Here is a 16,103-nt window from a genome sequence, read left to right as displayed (position 1 = left end):
TATTCTCAAGTAGGAGAGACACAAGTATTATACCTCAAACATATTGTTATTGAGAACTTAATTTGCTTTTTACCAGAACAACAGTGCTTTGTAATTAGCTTTCTATTGTATTATGTTACTAACAAATCCAGCCATTTTATGAAAAGGTCTGAGTGACACTTTTAAGATTAAGAGTAATCACCTTCAATGGTTTGCCTTAGGAACTTTTAGTCTGCAAATAGAGAAATAATTTTCTTTATACGTTACAAATCCCTACTGGCTGCCTTTTTAGTTAACATTTATCAAATTCTTTCAGGACCCATGTACTATACATGTTTTTTTAAATGCCTTTAATCTTTGTAACAACTTATGAGGTATATTCTATTCTTATCACCATTCTAAAGAAGAAAATACAGCCTTAACAAAGTAAATTGCCTGCAATCACACAGGCAGTTGACAGATACAGCTGTGAACTGAATACAGGTCTGTCTGCCTGCCTAGGCTTATGTTTTTAAATGTTAAGCTACTTTATCAACTGATTCATGCCAAGTCTTAAGCAATGTTCTCTTAAGCATTTGTTTTATTAAATATAATTTCTAGAGAGCTAAATTCTCTAAAATCTAAATTTTACAATTCCACATATTAATAACAGCATCAGTTAACATTTTTTGAATACTTGGTATGTAGCAGGCACAAATTCAGATGACTTACCTATTTAATCACCATAAACCAGATATTATCAGTATTACAGTTTCACAGATTAAGAACTCAAGAATTTTAAAGAGTTATTTTTCAGATTTTCAAATGACATGATACAAAGTTTTCCATCATAGAGTGTTAGAACTTGATCCAGAAAAGATTGGGAATATTTCACATTCAACATTTCAAGTGCAGTGCTGACTACATTCACAGAAGTTAAAGATTTTATTCATTTATTTATTTGTGAGAGAGAGAGAGAGAGCAAACATGCATGTGTATGAGCAGGGGGTGGGGGGCAGAGGGAGAGAATCTCAAGCGGACTTGGCACTGAGCCCCATGTGGGGCTTTACCTCATGATTCTGAGATATGACTTGAGCTAAAATCAAAAGTCGGATACTTAACCGACTGAGCCACACAGGTGCCCCTCACAGAAGTTAATTTTTTTTTTAAAGATTTTATTTATTTGACAGAGAGAGAGAGAGAGCACAAGCAGGGGGAGCAGCAGGCAGAGGGAGAGGGAGAAGCAGGCTCCCCGCTGAGCAGGGAGCCTGATTCAGGGCTCGATCCCAGGACCCTGAGATCATGACCTGAGCCGAAGGCAGACGCTTAACTGACTGAGCCACCCAGGCGTCCCTCACAGAAGTTAACAGTAACCTTGGGATGCATCATTATTGTGAGTTTACCAAAAATAAAACTAAGGAACAAGGAAAATAACTGATTCTCTGAGGTCTTACAACTGAAATTTTAAAAAATCCATTTTTCCCTTTAAATATTTAGTTAAATTAATAGAGCAAAGTTTACCTTTTAGTTGTTCCTCTGTATCTAATCTTATCTTGTTAACAGCTTCATCTCTGGAAATCTGAGAGGTGAGGTGAGGTTCAGTATACATGGCCATATTTAACATTTCTATTTTTACATTATTATACAAATAACACATTGTAATAGTATTCAGATTTCTCTACTGGTAGTATTCTTTAAAAGATTAGAGCTAGATACTGATTTATAAGAAATATTACCTGTTTAATTCATTCAAATATATTTACACACTACCCTAAAACTTGCATTAATCAACAAAAGGAGAATGGAGAAGCAAATAACTAGGCTTCTCTTTAGCTTTCTGTTTAGATTTTTAATAAAAATTCATAAGATTATGTGAATTATGACAAAAAAGAATTCCCAGAACAATTATATAAGACAAAATTCAGGAATACCTACTTTATCATGTTCATAATCAGTAAAAACTGCATAGAGTCTTCCCATGGCGAGTCTATTTTAAGCACAAAATAAATGTCAGCATAATTATCTTATTGTTAATAGTATAACTATTATAAACAAAATTGCAATATTTAATAGTAAGCTAAAATATTTAATAATAAGCATTTCATAAAGAATTTTAAAAATGTATTTATTGTTCTTTAACACAGCTAATCTGTTTACTATTTATAGTACAGTATACCAAATCTCTTTCTCTCCATCTGTCAGGGAAATCACTCACACATGGTACTATGCCCTCTCTTTTTTTTTTTTAAGATTTTATTTATTTGACAGAGAGAGACATAGTGACAGCAGGAACAGAAGCAGGGGGAGTGGGAGAGGGAGAAGCAGGCTTCCCAGCAAGCAGGGAGCCAGATGCGGGGCTCGATCCCAGGACCCTGGGACCATGACCTGAGCCCAAGGCAGATGCTTAATGACTGAGCCACCCAGGCGCCCTGCCCTCTCTTTTTTTTTTTTAAATTTTTTTTATTGTTATGTTAATCCCCATACATTACATCATTAGATTTAGATGTAGTGTTCCATGATTCATTGTTTGTGCATAACACCCAGTGCTCCATGCAGAACGTGCCCTCCTCGATACCCATCACCAGGCTAACCCAACCTCCCACACCCCTCCCCTCTGAACCCTCAGTTTGTTTTTCAGAGTCCATCCTCTCTCATGGTTCGTCTACCCCTCCGATTTCCCCCCCTTCATTCTTCCCCTCCTGCTACCTTCTTTTTTTTTTTCTCTTAACATATATTGCATTATTTGTTTCAGAGGTACAGATCTGGGACTCAACAGTCTTGCACAATTCACAGAGCTTACCAGAGCACATACCCTCCCCAGTGTCTATCACCCAGTCACCCCATCCCTCCCCCCCCACCCCCCACTCCAGCAACCCTCAGTTTGTTTCCTGAGATTAAGAATTCCTCATATCAGTGAGGTCATATGATACATGTCTTTCTCTGTCTGACTTATTTCGCTCAGCATAATACCCTCCAGTTCCATCCACGTTGTTGCAAATGGCAAGATCTCATTCCTTTTGATGGCTGCGTAATATTCCATCGTATATATATACCACATCTTCTTTATCCATTCATCTGTCGATGGACATCTTGCCCTGCCCTCTCTTCTTAATTGTTCAATTTATTTCACCTTAGATTTTTCTTACACACAAACTTTCTCTCCCCACTCTTTTTTAACTTCTTGCTTTTTTCTATTCTATCCACTTCGGCAGTTATTGCAGGCAACTGTTTTGTTGGGGACAGTTTACATCTCTTTAGTCTCTGACTGATGGCTGTAAGACTGATACTAAGGGAAATATTAACTTTTTCAATTTATTTGAAATAAAATGAAATATTTTTCTGGTAATTTCATTCATACTTAGTGCGTGCTTATGTGCTGGCACTATTTTAAGCACTGGGCATGTAGAGGTGGTTATACTTGATTTCTTTGCAAGAACCTCAACAGTTTCCTTAGATATTCAAATATCTTATGATTTGTTCTTTTTCCTTGACACAGAGAGATGCGGATTATCTGAATCTTAACCAATAAAGTCCCTCCCCCTTTCATTTGAGATTCAAACTTAGGCCCTTGAAGTGGGAACTGGGTTTATCCTTTTTAAAGCATTAGATTGGTATGTATGTCCCTCACTTTTAAAATAGAAGAGTGCCATATAGGAAGTAATGCATGGCCTATGTTTCCATGGGAAGTTTTTTTCTGAGAGGAAATTAAATCTGGTAACAACTTCAAATTTTCTTTTGTACAGATATTCTTACTTATGAGTGTGTTCCACAATCTCTGGTGAAGGGGTAAATAACTTCTGAGGTGTCCTCTTGGTAATACCAATTTCTTTTACCAACTGCTGGATGCCCTGAATTATTTGTTGGGTATATTTTACCCCCACTTTAATAGCATGGCAAAAGTCCTGTTGTAAAATGTTCTCTGCAGAGGCTTCCATCATCACTAAAGAGGGGAAAAAAAAAAGACTGCCATTGAATCTTTTACCAGTATAGCATTTTTAAGCACCTTGACACGACATAAATACTGCAGATCAGTTTTGCTTATTAATGGTAAATCTACCTTTTTAATTTCTTTCCTTAGAATCAACAGACTTCCAAAATGTAAACAGCAGTAAAGAATAAAGAAACCTTCATATTTGAAATTAGGTTTACAATTTTCTTGAATTTAATAAGGGATTTCTCATTAAAAAATGAAACAAAATAAACTATGCATACTTATTAAATAACAGTTTTAAGATATAATTCAAATACCATAAAATTCCACCTTTAAAGCATACAGCTGCATTTATTTTTAATATGTATTTAAAATGAAATTTTAAAATATCAGTATAATAGGAATCCAATAAATGTTTTCTGTTTAACAATTATTTGATGTGACCTCCTACTTAATTCTGTCATTGTCACATTGTCTAATGCTTGCACAGGTGGGGGGAAATCTTTTGCAAAATCTTTTATGGTTTTGTGATAGTAAAACTCCTGCGTAAAGCAGGGAAGCTCCAAGTAGCACTTCTAGCATGGTATCCACTAAATTCTGCTATTCAGGTTTGGCTTTGGTTTCTGCCAGGCCGCTAGATTCCTGCCTACTCATGTCATTTCTGGCCCTTCTCAATTTGTACAGCCAAAGATCATGTAATGCATAGGTAACTATCATATTTAATATTAACCACATCATGTTGTCATTAAGATTTATTATTATCTAAATCACCACTTGTAAAGCTTCTAGGTATAATCTAGAATGAAAAAAATCTCCTTATGTGCTTTGTATTGTATGTTGGAATTCCAACAGCCAATTGAAGCCGACCTGTGAAACTAAAATAAAAAATCTAACATTTGTGTCATCTGAGTTCCAGAAAGAGAGGATAAAGATGGCAGGCTGGAAAGTACTAGAAAAATAATAGCTGAAAACTCCCCAAATTTGGCAGAGACCTAAACATACAGATTCAAGAAGCTGAGTAAACCCTGTATAGGGTAACCCAAAGAAATACATATCCTAATTAAACTTCTGAAAACCAAAGACAAAAAAAATCTTGAAACCAGCCAGAGAAAAACACAACCTCATCCATATGGGAAAAGCAATTAAAGTAACAGATTTATCATTAGAAATCATGCAGGTCAGAAGGGAGTGGCATAATATTTTTTAGGTGCTGAAAGAAAAGAACTGTCAAGCCAAAATCCTATACCCAGTGAAAATATTTAGGGAATAAAGGAAAGAAGGAATGCATATTTAGGAATGAATTGAGACTCTTAGATGGAGAATTAAGAAAATTTGTCACCGGCAGACCTACCCTAAAAGAATGGCTAAAGGAAGTTCTCTAAACAGAAACAATAAAAAAAGAAACCACGGAATATCAGGAAGGAAAAGTACTGTTAAGCAAAAATGTGGGTAAATACAATATACTTTCTTCTCCTCTTGAGTTTTCTAAATTATGTTTGATGGCTGAAGCAAAAGCAAAAATTATAACATGGCCTGTTGTGGTTCTAAATGCAGAGGAATATTAAAATGATTATATTACAAATGGGGGAGGGTAAGGCAAAGTAAGGTTTCAATACTTCACTTGAGGCATAAAGCAGCTTTTCTGACACGATACTGAGATTGTACTTATATTATTATTCTCATCAGTATTCCCATGACATCCTCTCTCACTTTTTGCAGAATTAAACTGAACTGGAGATTTTTAAAAATGCATTTGACATGTAAATTATACCTCAATAAGTTGATTTAAAAGAGAATATGAAAGGAATAATATGGTAAGGAAAATTAATATTCCTCAGACTTTGTTTTCATTAAACTTCAATTCATTTTTAAAAATATAAGAAAATTCCTTATGGTTTTGTGTCTATAGACTTGTGTTGTCCAATTTGGCAATTACTAGCTCCATGTGGTTATTTGCATTTAATTAAAATTGTGTAAAATTAGGGTGCCTGGGTGGCTCAGTTGGTTAAGTGACTGCCTTCGGCTCAGGTCATGATCCTGGAGTCCCGGGATCGAGTCCCGCATCAGGCTCCCTGCTCGGCAGGGAGTCTGCTTCTCCCTCTGACCCTCCTCCCTCTCATGCTCTCTGTCTCTCATTCTCTCTCTCTCAAATAAATAAATAAAATCTTAAAAAAAAATAATAATAATAAAATAAAATAATTGTGTAAAATTAGAAATTCAGTTCCTTAGCTACTCTAGCCATATTTCAAGTACACAGTAGCCACACATTCAGATATAAAACATTTACTTAATTGCAGAGTTCCACTGGACAGCACTGCCATGTAGACTAAAAATTTACACAGAAAAAGGTTGTCTAAATGATTTCTGTTAACCTTTCAGTAGTTGAAGGTTAAAGATTTTTTTTTAAAGGTTTTATTTACTTATTGAGAGAGAGAGAGAGTGTGTGTGAGAAACAGCATGAGAGGGGAGAGGGTCAGAGGGAGAAGGAGGCTCCCCGCTGAGCAGGGAGCCCGATGCGGGACTCGATCCTGGGACTCTGGGATCATGACCTGAGCCAAAGGCAATCACTTAACCAACTGAGCCACCCAGGTGCCTGAAGATTAAAGATTTTTGAGATTAACTGAAAACTATGAATTCTAGATAAAAATTTCTTCTTAAAAATTGTTACTGATATACTTTTTCCTAAATTCTATCCTAGCATACATAGAAAGATGAGTGATATTAAATGTACCAGTTGAAAACAAGCAGAATGTGCAGAACGATGACTGCCGAAGTCATCTAGCAGCCAACAGCCCAAAGAAATTATTCTTGCCCTTTAAGGTCATACTTTAAAGATTTGGATTACTAAATATTTTAATAATGGAATGGCAGCAATTACTTTTTTGTATTTTTGTATCCCAGAAGTTCCATGATGGGACTTGGGCCCAATATTAACTTTGACAAGGGACATGAAGTCAAATGTATATTTGGAGCACTATTATGAAAGCAAAGAAGTAGCTGAATATCTTCATGGAAACAGTGATGCAAAAGACCTAAAATGGAGGCTGGTAATTTCTGAAACCAGTCTCCTTACAGGTTGCTTCTGAATCATTCTCAGTCTCCTAGTTACTCAGAACAACCTTCTGATGCTTTATGCAGTCTCTAGAGTCTAATTTGTCCAACTAGAGAGCAAGAAGTAAGAAGAGCAAGCTAGAAGTTGCCTATGGGGTTTTTACAGCATGCCACAGATGCAGCAAAGATCCTCAGTTCATTCCTCCAAGATCTCCATAAAATTAGAGGGGTTCAAAGTCTAAGGCAGGTAGAGGCTATATACTTATGGCCATTCAGAAGCAAGTTTATTTCTGTGTCTTAATGATAACAGCAGGTATTAACAGTATGCCTACTAGATACTAGGTATTATGCTTGGCATTTTACAAACCCTGACTCTAATCTTCACAAAAACTCTATAAAGTAGCCAAATCAATTTACTAAGTGAAAGTAATGAACACTGTAACTTCAAGCAAAAAAAATTTCAGATGCAGACCAAGTAAACTTGAGACAGTAAACCAATACTCTGCTCTGGGATGCTCAAATATGTAGGGGTCATCTGTTATTCATGGCTTCCCCAAATCTTTGGAATGTTCTCTCTACATTGTGATAGTTTCCCACAGTAAGAATCTCACCTTCAGGAGCTAGAATCCAACAATCCATTTCCTTGCTTCCCCTGTATTCAAGAATGCAATCATGTGTTATAGTTCTGCCTGGTGTGATATAAGTGAAAGTGAAAATTGCTATGTGGGGGCTCTTAAGAAAGCTCCTTGAAAGGGAGGGTGACTTACTCAGCTGGCATACACCTTTTTGTTATTCCCCTCCTTTTTCTTCCTCTTGCCTATAAATCAGGTAAGTTGGCCAGAGCTCCAAAAGCAAGTTCATAAGCATAAAGATGAAGGCCACACCTTGAGGATAGCAGAGCAGAAAACTGGAAGGGATCTAGATTTCTTAAGGCATCATGGAGCCAGGGGCGCCTAGATGGCTCATTTGGTTAAGCGCCCAACTCATGATTTTAGCTCAAGTTATGATCTCATGGTCATGAGATCGAGCCCTGGGACGGGCTCCATACTCAACCTAGAGTCTGCTTGAGATTTCCTCTGCCCCTCCCCCCACTGACCCATGCACGCTCCTGTGTACTAATTAATAATATCTTTACCCCAAAAAAAAAAAAAAAGATATCATGGAGCCACTATAACTGTCCTGGACTCCCTTGTTACTTTAGCAACACAATCCCTAACTAATCTACTAATATGTAGATAACGTACAACTCATATGTTTTATCTACCATATAGTACCTTATTCTATTTCCATTACTGACCAGTATTCCAAAAGAAGCTGGAAATGTGTTTCACACATTAATTGTACACAAAACTACTAAAAGCTTAATAGTTTATATTTTATCAAAATATTCCCACATCAGAAGATCCCATGTCAAAGAGTCCCAGACATCAAATATCACACAGTAGAATAAACTTATGGGACCTTAATTAATTTGTCCAAGGTTACACAGTTAACTGTGTGATAGCTGCTGGGTTTCAAACACAGGTCATTCTGACTGTCAAAGCCAATTCTCCTTCAAGAGAACTGGGCCAATTTTCATTCATGCAATTATGACATTTTTGTTACGAGGAGTGAGGGTGACCTATGGTCAGTGCATTTCTTCTTTATTAGTTTTCTACCTACCAAAAATAGGTCACCTTTTTCTCAAAGGACATTAAACAGGCTCTAAATGATGAATTAGCTAAATTAACATATTTAAACTAATAAAACAATTTATTACCAGATTTAGAAATTCGATTTTTAGACTAGCTTATTAGTCTAAAAATAATTACCAGAACTGTTTTGGCAAATAAAGATTTTTGTATATTTCAATTAAAGTTATATCACTTTTTTTTTTTTTAAGATTTTATTTATTTGTCAGAGAGCGAGTGCACAAGCAGGGGGACAGCAGGGAGAGGGAGAAGCAGGTTCCCCACTGAGCAAGGAGCCCGATGCAGGGCTCAATCCTAGGACCCTGATATCATGACCTGAGCTGGAGGCAGATGCTTAACCAACTGAGCTACCCACGCGTCCCAAAGTTGTATCACATTCTATAATTTAGGTATTGTTTGTTATGAAGCAAGAGTACCACCAAAATAGGGCAGCAATAAAACAGAACAAAAATCTTTATGGCTAAGTGACAAGACATACATACACAGGAATATAAATGCTTTTTTTTTTTTTTTTAAGATTTTATTTCTTTATTTGACAAAGAGACACAGCGAGAGAGGGAGCACAAGCAGGGGGAGTGGGAGAGGGAGAAGCAGACTTCCTGCCAAGCAGGAGCCTGATGCGGGGCTTGATCCCAGGACCCTGTGATCATGACCTGAGCCGAAGGCAGACGCTTAACGACTGAGCCACCCAGGCGCCCCTAAATGCATTTTTAAGAAGCCAGAACTTATAAGTAAAATCCAGAAAAAATGTTCTACTTAAACTACTTACCAATTTGACTTTTAGGTGCTCCAGCAACCACCAAATTTAAAGTACTAGAAGACATTTCTTTCCGTGTTGGGTTAACAACACACTCTCCATCAATCATTCCTATTCGCACTGCCCCTAAAATATATCAAAATATGGGCAGTTGTGTAATAAAAAGTCTCAGTTTTCAAGACACTATTCCAGTGATAGCTTCAATCCCTATTCTTCAATTGTGACTACAATAAAATCTGTATTTCTACCATGGTATTTAAGGCCCACAGAACATCCTACCCCACCCTACCTAACAGCCTCACTGGAGCACTCTGTGTTGCTTAAATACATTATTTTTTTTTTTCCATACCTCTGTGATTATGCTCGTGCTCTTTTCCTGGGCTAGACTATACTTTTTCCAAGGCAAATGCTTACCATTTGATCCTACTAAGGTTCAGCTTTAATGTTGAGTACTCTGAGAAGCCGTCCTTGACAACCTGACTTCAAAAGACTAAACCCAATCTTCTCTATCATTTTTTTTTTTTTAGCATTTTTACTATACCTTTATAATACTGTTTATAAATAATTATTTGTTTCTCCTACTTATGTTGAAAGCAAGAACTATTCCTAGACTGCCTTTCTTCCTTCAGTTCTTAGCTTAGTATCTGACATTTAGGATATTCAAAAATTATTTACTCGATGAATCATTTTTATATTGCATGATTACAACCTGTAAGAGTTGTAAGTTATAAACATATTTGTTTTATTCTGAAAGACTATGTACTCTAACAATTTCCTATTCCCCACCCCCGGCCCAACACACCGAAAGTCCTTAAACAGAGAGACAACTAAGAAGTCAAAGTATCTAGGAACATAAAGTCTCTAACACCATAACATATTGCTATCAAAAACAAAACCTAAGGCAAGGATGAAAATATCTCAAGGAGCTAAAAGGAGTCTTAGAATGTCATCTAATTTAACTCCCTACGAGATGATAAATCAGAGCTAATAAATCTATGCTTTTGCTATTGCATGCTCACTAGTATTTCAAGAAAAAACATAATGTTTCTTATTTTCAAATCCTAACTTACCAATAGGTCCATTCCAAGGAATATCTGATAATGAGAGAGCTACAGAAGCTTAAAAAAAAAAAAAAAAAAGAACTGAGGTAAAAAGATTTCATTCCTTTAAAAAGACAGTGATAATTTTAATCTCGATTTTTATACTTACCACCATTAATTGCTAAAACATCAGGTTCATTAACACCATCTACTGCTAACAGATTACAAAGTACCTGGTACAAGGGAAAAAATTCAGAGCACTTAAAAAAAAATCTACTTGATTTAGGAGGATTATCATTTTGGTTAACATTCTGGGCTAAAATAAAGGAGTACCTATGTGGTTAAAAGCATGAGCTTTGTAGTCAAACCCCTTATTTCTGGCTATCATTTAACTATATGCTTGACTATGGCAAATTACTTAAGCCTCAAAAGTTTCTCACCTTTAAAAGGAAAAAATAATAGCATTTTCTTAAAAGGTTTTGTGAAAATTATAGGAAATATTATTTGTAAAGCATTTACAATACTGGGCATGTTGAAAATATTCAGTAAATGTTAGCTATTTCTAGTACACAAAAATATTGTTTTCTGTTTATAAGCATATACAAAACGAACTGATAAATTCCTTTATACTGCAATAATATGCCTATGTCATGTACTTAAGAAAACAACTTATTAAAAAAAGAGAAAAAACAACTACTTGAGGCAGTGACATCCTTGCAAAGGCGTATTTGCAAGGCATATTTATTTTTATGAAATAAATAAAAGTTCATTAAAGCATATGGGTCATTCTGAAAGAGAATAATATTCACAAAATAATAAAATAAAGTAGAAGTTTAGAGGACCCAATAAAATAGGTAATAAAGACTAGTTCTATCGGGCGCCTGGGTGGCTCAGTTGGTTAAGCGACTGCCTTCGGCTCAGGTCATGATCCTGGAGTCCCTGGATCGAGTCCCGCATCGGGCTCCCTGCTCGGCGAGGAGCCTGCTTCTCCCTCTGACCCTCCCCCCTCTCATGTACTCTCTCTCATTCTCGCTCTCTCAAATGAATAAATAAATTAAAAAAAAAAAAAAAAAAGACTAGTTCTATCAATTGTCCTAGCCTCTGACACTAATATGACTTAACAGGTCCCAATAGGGTCGGTCCCCACCTTCCTTAATCACTTTAAACTTTAAAACTCACCAGTTTGTTTCCTGCCTGTGGGCTTTTGTGCTTTCCATTCCATCTGCTCAGAATGCTTCCCCCACACTCCTAGGTTGGCTAACTCCTACTCATAATTAAGGTATCAACTCAAATTGACATTGAATAAATATGAATTTTTAAAATTATTGTTTTTTAAAAAGCTTAATGTAAAATGCAGCATTACCAAAAATTCTTATTTTGTGTTCCAATGTTTAGTCTAAGTAGTATTATAGAAATTCATTAAGTAATTTTTGATTGATCTGGAAACAAATAAACCTAAAGCAGAATCTACCTGTGTATCATAAAAGTAGCCAGCTGGAAAGAGAGGTCTAATTGAACGATCTGCCAAAAGAAAAAGAAAAGACACTAAATAGTACTGACAAAAGTCGCTTTACAGTTTGCCCTTTTCCCCTATAGCTAGCTGTTCAATATGTTAAAAAGAAATTCCCTTGGACTGATTTACTGAAAGGGTCATAGATAAATGTCAATGCTTCAATTAATATATACCATGCCCTAATAACAAAAAATTAGCAGGGCAGCAACATACACGTATAAAATTGGGCAACAACTTTTCATTTTGGTTCCATAGGTATCAGTTACATATATAAACAGAGCAAAGAGACTTAAGGCCAGCAGCAGACCAAAAGAAAATCTTTCCTTTGTATTCTGTGTCTGAAAAATGCATATAAATATACACTAACAATTTCTGTATAGAAGAGCTAGAAACTCAAATGATCCCACAATATTTAAGGATGTCAAAGACTTGAAAGATTACAGGTATATTTCGGTAGTTGATGAATATAATGCTTTCAGGAATTACTATGCTGAATATGAAAATGAAAAATACTAGGGGTAGATTGAACATAGTAGTAGAGGCACGAGCCACAGAATTTATATGCTCAATAGAGATTCATTCATTTCATCGACATATTATTTACTGAATGCCTATTTTGTGCCAGGTAGTATAACAAGTACCCAGGATTCAGTAGTGAACAAACACTTTTTTCTTTCCTGGAGCCTACATCTGAGTGAGGGGATACAGAAAGTAAATAATCTCAGGCAGTGTTAATGTAATGGAAGAAAATTTAAAAGAACTGTAGAATATAGATAGAAGAAATGCTAACACAGGCATAACAGAGAGTTAATGCCTCTTACTATCTTACCTATTACTCGACTTGTAAGAATTTCTTTATCAGAAGATCCAATCTCTCTTCTGAGATAGTTTGTGGGAATTCTACCTGCTGCAGCAGCCTTCTGTCTATAGTCAACCTGAAGTAGTATTGAAAAAAAAAAATGAAGTTCATTTGACTTCTTTTTATGGCAACAAACTATTTCCCAAGAACAACTATACAGATACTAATTCTCCTGAGGTTGCTAACAACATGGTCCAGATTAAGAATGAAGGTTATTTTATTTACCTTTAGCATTCTGTATCTCTTTGGGAAGGGAAAACTGATAGAAATATTTCAATAAACTGATTTTTAAAAAGACTTCCGCTTAGCAGTGGACTACGCAGCCTCATTATTTCCCACAGTGGCTTATTCTGGTCAAATCAAACATTCCCTTTTTTGTATCAACTCTGTTACATAAAACTGCATTCTCGTTTTCATAACAGAAAGAAGCCATAAACTCCCAAAGCACTCCTTACTCTTCACCAAACATATACTTGCAAACTCATACTGAAGGGAAACCTATGAAAGCAATGAATTCACTGCTATTCAAGATCAAAATCTTCATGCACTTCACTGTTCTTATCAACCTGGACATTCTAAAGCATGCTTACTACTAATATGAGAATTGGTTATGAAGCAGTCGGTCTAAATTCTTTTAATGACAGTATCAAACTACAAAAGAAAATCCTTTGTTGTGTGACGTTTACACTGTGCACTCGTTAGACATTAGACAAAAATATTACAAATTCTACATTTATGCCATATTACTGTTCAGATAGATCAGCAAATACTTACCACCAAAGGCATGAACTGGGAAAGTGAAGGTTTTGTTTTACTGACTGCTGTGACCATCACCGCAGTGTCACCTGACTTAAACATAAACAACAACATGGGCAAATTCCTTAAAAGCCAGACATTAACCTCTAAGTAGTGAGTGAATGAATCCTTGCTCCAGTTAAATACAAGGAAAGAGAACTGTTATTCCATGACACAATGATAATGAAAATAATTAATCACAACTAGTCCAATCTTGATCCCTTTTACGAAATCAAGAAAAGGCTTACTGCTAGCTTAGTCACAAGCAATCGTATTTTCTACTTCTTAAGAAGAAATTTAGGCTATATGAAAAGAAAAATTTATCACAATTAAAGAAAACAGTAAAATCACTTTCTATAGAGAAACATTACAGAATTTATTAACAGAATAAAACAGAACCCCAGGTTTCAAAGAGATCTTAAAGGTCATTTAGTATATCCAGCCCTCTGACTCCCTGGTTCTCTGAAATGGTTCTGAAACTAGAAATGGTCTGCATTAACTTACACTACCACAGTTCTAAGAAGTGACATGATGTTGTAAAGATAATTAGTAGCAGTCTCCATAACCATTTTTAAGACGAAAATTTAAAAATGTGGACTTTTTACCTGTACTACAGCAGAGCCATCTGCAAATCTGGCCAGTTTTCCAGAGGATATTTCTAGTTTTCTGTTTAAAAATAAATATTCAATACAAAAGGACTCAGGTCATCAATACAGATCCCAGCTCAGTATAAAATAATCTAAGATTCTAATAGAAGAACCAAGCCACACAGGCCCCCACCCAGCAAAAAACAAAAAAGGGATCGAATTCACAATTGTTATTAAAAGTACCAGGCGAATTTAAGACCTGCTTAAGGAAAAATACAGAAACCAAGGCATAGGAAAAATCTGAATGAGAGATAAAGTACTTGGGGGTGCAGGAGCTGTGTTCCTAAATGTTAATTCCCATTTACAACCTTTGTTTAGTGTGTCATCTCTTGCCTTGTTGATAAAAGTAGCCTTTTAACAGACAAACAGGATAATATCTCTACTTAAAATCCTTTAAAGTATCCCCCAGTACTTTCAGGACAAAATATAAATTCCTAAATATTGCCTACAGAGACATTCATGTTCAACAATGGTGCCAAGACAAGTCAATGGTTGGGGAAGAATAGCCTTTTCAACAAGTAGTGCTGAGACAACTAGATACCCATATGTAGACAAGTTAACAAGGTTGGATCTCCTTCCTCATACTATAAAAAAAAAAAACTAACTCAAAATGTAGTATAGACCTAAATGTAAGAGCTAAAACTATAAAATTCTAAGGAAAACACATAGGAGTAAATCTTCATAAACTTGGGTTAGACAATGTCTTATATAGGACATCAAAAGCACAAGTGACAAAAGAAAAAATAAATTGTACTTCATCAAAATTAAAAATTTTCTTGTTTCAAAGGGTATCAAGAAAGTGAAAGAAAACCCACAGAATAAAAGAAAATATTTGCAAATCACCTGATGAGGGACTTGTATCTAGAATATGTAAAGAATACTTATAACTCAATAAAAAACCAACCTAATTTTAAAATTGGTGAAGGATTTGAATAGAAGTCTATACAAAGAAAATCTTCTAAGTAGCCAGTAAGTACATGAAAATATGCTCAACATCATTAGCCACTAGGGAAGTGCAAATCAAAATCACATCTACTAGGATGGGTATAGTCAAACAGATCAGTAACAAGTGTTGGTGAGGAGAAACTAGAACCCTCATACAGTATTTATGGAAATGTAAAATGGTCCATCTCCCTTGGGAAATAATCTGGCAGTTCCTCAAGAGGTTAAACACATAAGTGCCAAACGATCTAGCAATTCTACTCCAAGGTAAATACCCAAGAGAAATGAAAACTTTTTATGTCCATGCAAAAATTTGCATAGGAACATTCATAGCCGCAGCATTATTCATAATGGCCCCAAAATGGAAACAATCAAAATGTATGTCCACTAATAAATGAATAAACAAAATGTGGTCTCACTGCATACAATGGAATATTATTCAGCCATTTAAAAAATGAAGTATTGGGGCACCTGGATGGCTCAGTCGGTTTGGTGTCTAACTCCTGGTTTCCATGCAGGTTGTGATCTCATGGGTCATGGGATCGAGTCCCCTCCCCCCAGAAAAAATTAAGCTCCTCACTCAGCAGAGAGTCTGTTTGAAAGATTCTCTCCCTCTGCCCCTCCCCCCACTCTCGCACACTCTCTCCCCCCCTAAAAATAAATAAATCGTTTAAAAAAAATGAAGTATTGCTATGTGTTACAACATGGATATAACTTAGAAACATAATAAGTGGGGGCGCCTGGGTGGCTCAGCCAGTTAAGTGACTGCCTTCAGCTCAGGTCATGATCCCAGGGTCCTGGGATCGAGTCCTGCATTGGGTTCCTTGCTTGGAAGGGAGCCTGCTTCCCCTCTGCCTCTGCCCCTCACCCCTGCTTGTGCGCTCTCTCAATCTCTCTCTGGCAAATAAACAAAATCTTA

At 36.0% G+C, this 16,103-nt stretch overlaps 1 protein-coding gene across 1 annotated transcript in view; it reads right to left on the bottom strand.

Annotated features, from left to right (window-relative positions):
• PNPT1 (polyribonucleotide nucleotidyltransferase 1) overlaps window positions 1-16,103 on the bottom strand; it is a 45,650-nt gene that overhangs the window by 25,533 nt on the left and 4,014 nt on the right. Inside the window, exons 2-11 of the mRNA XM_021701305.2 lie at window positions 14,201-14,261; window positions 13,575-13,649; window positions 12,771-12,876; window positions 11,900-11,949; window positions 10,598-10,661; window positions 10,459-10,506; window positions 9,401-9,514; window positions 3,712-3,898; window positions 1,894-1,945; window positions 1,480-1,537 (exon numbers count right to left, since the gene is read on the bottom strand). Of these exons, the coding sequence (XP_021556980.1) occupies window positions 1,480-1,537; window positions 1,894-1,945; window positions 3,712-3,898; window positions 9,401-9,514; window positions 10,459-10,506; window positions 10,598-10,661; window positions 11,900-11,949; window positions 12,771-12,876; window positions 13,575-13,649; window positions 14,201-14,261 (815 nt within the window). The remainder of the gene's footprint in view (window positions 1-1,479; window positions 1,538-1,893; window positions 1,946-3,711; window positions 3,899-9,400; window positions 9,515-10,458; window positions 10,507-10,597; window positions 10,662-11,899; window positions 11,950-12,770; window positions 12,877-13,574; window positions 13,650-14,200; window positions 14,262-16,103) is intronic.

The sequence above is a fragment of the Neomonachus schauinslandi genome, chromosome 10 (genome assembly GCF_002201575.2).
Source record: "Neomonachus schauinslandi chromosome 10, ASM220157v2, whole genome shotgun sequence".
NCBI lineage: Eukaryota > Metazoa > Chordata > Mammalia > Carnivora > Phocidae > Neomonachus > Neomonachus schauinslandi.
Note: the sequence above shows the minus strand (reverse complement) of the source record. Positions and strands in the feature narration are given on the sequence as shown.